Source organism: Microtus ochrogaster, chromosome 10, assembly GCF_000317375.1.
Source record: "Microtus ochrogaster isolate Prairie Vole_2 chromosome 10, MicOch1.0, whole genome shotgun sequence".
NCBI lineage: Eukaryota > Metazoa > Chordata > Mammalia > Rodentia > Cricetidae > Microtus > Microtus ochrogaster.
In genome coordinates, this window is record NC_022016.1 from 72,142,003 (window position 1) to 72,147,013 (window position 5,011).

The 5,011-nt window shown below is 46.1% G+C and overlaps 1 protein-coding gene across 1 annotated transcript in view; it reads left to right on the forward strand.

The window, feature by feature from the left end:
- C8b (complement C8 beta chain) overlaps positions 1–2,471 on the forward strand; it is a 41,351-nt gene extending 38,880 nt beyond the window's left edge. Inside the window, exon 13 of the mRNA XM_005353494.1 lies at positions 1,732–2,471. Coding sequence (XP_005353551.1) covers positions 1,732–1,883 — 152 coding nt within the window. The 3' untranslated portion in view covers positions 1,884–2,471. The remainder of the gene's footprint in view (positions 1–1,731) is intronic.
- Positions 2,472–5,011: the final 2,540 nt, after the last annotated feature.

The following is a 5,011-nucleotide window of genomic DNA, read 5'->3' on the forward strand; positions in this document are numbered from 1 at the left end:
ATAGATAGATAGATAGATAGATAGATAGATAGATAGATAGATAGATAGATAGTCAGCTCTCGAATTCTTTGCCTACTTTGTCATCTAAGAACTATCAAGCTCACATTTCTCTCTTTTTTATTCTTTCCCATAGCTTTTTGGCGACAGCCTTAAAATGGGCATATCCCATCTAGTAAAGTAGTAGACATACTCTGTGCGCTTTGTTGCGGACTGGGCACCTTGGCTTGGTTCTTGATCTCGGCTTGAGTTCAGACTTCATCACCACCATTAATAACTCTGACTTGGACATGTGCTCTCTCTGCATCTGTGAAGTGGACACGATCCTATCTACTACCTCACAGAGCTGACTTAAGCTTAGATGAGGCATACGAGTCATTTAGAATGCTGACTGATACACTGGAAGAGCAAAACTAAGCACTAATTGCTTTGTTTGCAATTTACTATTTGTATTTTAGAGATAGAAAACAATTTGTTCTTTGCAATGACCCCATGAAGTCTACACTGGTGATATCCCCATTACGTACATAAAGATGGTGAAGATCAGCGGGTCACCGCTCGCAGTGAGAGCAGGAACCCAGATCCAGGTTAGCAGGTTGTGACTGACTGCACAGCCTTTGAACATGTCCTTCTACCTCAATGCTGGCTTTGCTCTCTCCTCCTGCACCTCAACCAGGTCCCAAAGAGTGACCTACTCCGAGCGTAGGGTCACATGGCCACAGTGTTTCTGTTTGGAGGAGACCTTGAAAACCATCCACGGTAGCCCTTGCATTTTGCACAGATCTGTCATAGGGAAGCGACTGGTTATTCAGCAGCCTCATCTGTGACCAAAGTCAGTCCTTCAGTGGACAACAAGCACAGTGATATTCACCCCATTTACATGCCACGTTCACAGTAGGTAACATATATGTCATAGCTCCACACATGAAAACCTGCCCAGTATCTTACAACTGTGAAGTGCTTTCTCTGGAAACCATCCATCCACCTGTTCCCCTCCCATTCTCACGTCTACCCATCCATCCATCCAGCCGTGCATGTCTCTGTCCACCCACCCACCTGTTCACTATCTGCCAACCCATCTATCTATCCATCAACATGTTTAGCCATCCATCCACCCACCTGCCCACCCACCCATCTATTTCCATATTCATGTGTTCATTCGCCCATCCATCCTCCCACCACTGATACATGCATCTCTGCACCTCCTCATCAACCCATCCATCTAGCCGCCCACCTATTCATCCTGCTACTCCCCAATATTTATTTTCAGAAGGCCTTTCGTAGGCCAGCCTAGGTGTTATGATTCACCAAAGCAGGTACAGTCCCTGTCATCACAGAGATTGTGATGTAACAAGGAAGAGCAATGCTACTTGAATTATTCCACAAACACACCTGAAGTTTCTATGCAATAACTGCTACAGGTGCTCTGAGAGCTTAAAATACAGGAAAGTGATGAAAATTAAGGATCCTGGGCTTCTGGGAAGAAATACATGTTTGCTGAGACCTGAGGGCTAATAGGATTGATAATGTCAATGGGAAAGGCAAGGGTACCCTGGAAAAGGAATAACTGTAGAATGTGCAAATACCCTGTGGTATCTCCCTTGTTTGAAAGGAAGATAGCAGAAAGTCAGCTTTCAAAAGCCTGTTGGCCCATTCACCGAACCCTACCCCACCTCCTAGAACAAGAGAAGTTATTAAGGACCAACTTGCACTCCTTGTCCTTCTTTCTTATAGATGTCCCCATTGACGGGAAGTGGAGTTGCTGGTCCAACTGGTCTGCGTGCTCTGGAGGACAGAAAACAAGACAAAGGCAGTGTAACAATCCACTCCCTCAGAAAGGAGGCAGGCCCTGTTCAGGCCCCGCTTCAGAAACGCTCAGCTGTTAGAGGAGGGAGCAGCCCCTGCTGGTGAGCCATGGTGAGCTCTGGGCCTCACAGATTCAGCCGGCTTCCCACACATCGGCTCCCACCCAGGGCTGCCACAACGAAAGGCAATGCCTCTGTCCTCCAAAGATTCTTGTTTGTTTGATGCATGCTAATTTCAATAAAAAGTGGGTTGAGCCAAACCCTAAGTTTTTGCAAGGTAAAGCATCATCGTAAACCTCCCTCTGCCTGCTCTGCACGCTTTTTACCCTCATATGGTCTAAGAGCCAGAAACTATCTTGGTCACCGTGTAGTGGCAAAGGTACATAGTAGGTGTCTAATAATGAAAGAGTAAATTGGTAAGAAGTTGTTCATCCCTCATCCCTTGATAAGCACACAGTCTTGTTCAGTAATAAAGATAGCTTGTCTCTGTGGAATGACTTCTATGTGCCCCCGATCCATTCCCATGACAACCTTGCAAGATAAATATATGGGAAACAGACTTGGGAAAATATAGCAACTTCTCCCAGGTCATATCATTAAATGGCAGAATTGTGCTGCAAATGAGGCTTCTAATTTTAAGTTCTTGAATAAAATGCAGCATAAAACTTTCTGTGTGTGCGCGTGCACGCACGCACACACGTGCATGTGTGTGTGTTCTCCTACATTTCATGTTCATTCCTAGCCTCTGCCTGCTGCCTTGTCAGGAGAGTGGCTTTGGGTTTCTTGGCTGCTTGATGTTCAGTAGAGGAAACAAAGCTTGTGGCAGCAGAGGCCATGGGGTAGATCTGGATGCTGATCACTAACAGAACATGGCTGGGAGCCAAGGGAGAACAATCTCCACTGCAGGAGAAAGGGTTTACAATGGAAAGAGAAGGACACAGTGGCTGGGAAATGTGTCGAGGGGCTGCTGGCTGTGGGGTAGGGTGCACTGAAGCCCCACCCTCCCTCCTTTGAGAGATTGCCTGTACATTCACATTGCTCACTGGACTTTTGTGCAAATACTATTTGGGGAATAGAAGCTTGATGATCTCAATAGGGTGGTGACTGATGTTCAGGTTACCAATATCTTCTTTTAAATAGTAACTGATTAAGCTTCATGTTTCTGATACATTCCCGCTTTTCATCACTCTGCTTGCCCATGGACATATCTCCCCGACTGAGGAACTTCAGGTGAGTTTCTTAAAATAAAATGGGTTGGGGGAAAAAAAGCAGTTTACTAAAGGTAAATTGATTCCTCGGATTCATTTGCAATCAACTGTCTTCAGCCAAGGCTCTTGTTTCTCATCTGCCACAGCTGGATTTGGTACTGGGTCCCGAGAGCTGAGCCCATCCATTTCTCCAGTCTGGCCTGGCCAGCTAGATCCAGTAGTCAATAGGAAACTGGGAAGGGGCTGAGGACTCACTGCCTGAGGCGGTGGCAGACAGCATGGCAGTTCTGTCTGCCTCCTTACATCCCTCGTCCCCTGCAATCGAACTGACGGGTCTGGGCCCTTGTTTAGCTTAATATTATTGCTTTGCTGTCTGCTGTTATTTCAACAGGATAATGCAATAATGTTTTATCTCTTTCATTATACGGAGGCCGTATAATTTTCTTGAGTTATAATCTATCTTCTTTTAGGATTCCCCCGAGACAGGGAAGAACCACTCTGTCTTTGGTTGACGGGAGGCTCCCAGGAAGCTGACAGTCGCACATCGAAGCAGGCACCGCCAAATTAAATTCTGGATCTCAATCACAGCCACCACTTCTAATGGGAAATTTGAGTTGATTATGGAGATGACAGCCCAGGTTCACGTTTATTGCATTTAGCAGAAATTGTTTATCCTATTAAATGTGGTCTTGAAGGAGAGACAATTGAATTGTGAAGCACCGCTGAATACCCGGGTGATGCCCAGGAACTGCTAAACTGTGTAATAATTATATTCTTATTTGTGGGCTGAACTTCCCCACGTGGCTCTTTCTGCAAACAAATGCACTTAGGAGGAGGTTGAAACATAATGTAAGAATTAAACAAAATAAATGCAAACTGTGCTCTTGGCGTCTTGGCAACTGTGGCTCACCCAGGTATACCTGTGCCAAGCCCAAGCAGTGTGGTTCAGCAGTGGCCCTGAACTGCGCGTACAAGTACAGCCCAAGGAGCCTGTGTGTGAGAGATGTTCGCATCCAAGAGGAGGGACTTTAAAAGGCCGTGAGCTCCACTGCACTCTGAATGCCAGGGTAGGAGGCTTTCCCAAGTGACCTTGGGCTAATAGCATAACTTCTGTGGGGATAATCACTGTTATAATTACTTTAACAATAGTAATAATAATAATAATAGCTGCCAATTACAGTGTTTTCCAGTTTATGAAGTCTTTAACCTGAATCATCCGTTTAATTTTTATTTGAGTTTAATGGGGTAGAATTTCTGCAAGCAGCAGATGATGGAGGGAGTTTCAGGTGGAATCCGGATTCTTACCAAGACTGCAGCAAGCAAGAGGTGGTGCGGGGCCAGGAGGGAGCTCCAGCAGGCTGGACCACGGGCGGAGAAGGGCCACCTCTGTCTTAAAAAGAAGACACTGAAGCCAGGCGGTGGCAGTGGCACAAGCCTTTAATCCCAGCGCTTGAGAGGCAGAGACAGGTGGATCTCTGTGAGTTCAAGGCCAGCCTGATCTACGGAGCAAGTTCGGAGCTCCAGGACAGCCAGAGCTAAACAGAGAGACTCTGTCCTGAGAAACAAAATGAGCAAGAACAAGACACCTCGCTTCTCAAGCATTTATAGTAGATCTGTTGGGAAAGAGTATACCTGGTACAGAAAACCTTTAGCAACACTCCACCCCAAGTACCCTCATCGATGGAGAAATATCCATAGAACCTTACACACAGCAGCACGAACTTATCCTGTTCAACTCACCTGTCAGACTCCACCCCAGATTACGCCTTTAATTTTTGGTGGTGGTGTGTAGCTGTGCATGTGTATTTGTACCTGTGCATGGCATGTAATTGTAAGGTGTTTTCAAATGTCTGTCACTTTTTTTTATGATAGGATCTGTCATTTGATCTAGAACTCAGGTTTTGGCTAGACTGGCTGATCTGGCTGACCAGCAAGTCCCCCCGAACCCTCCTGTCTCTGTCTACCTCTGACCCAAGTCAGCACCGGGGTTGCAGATGTATT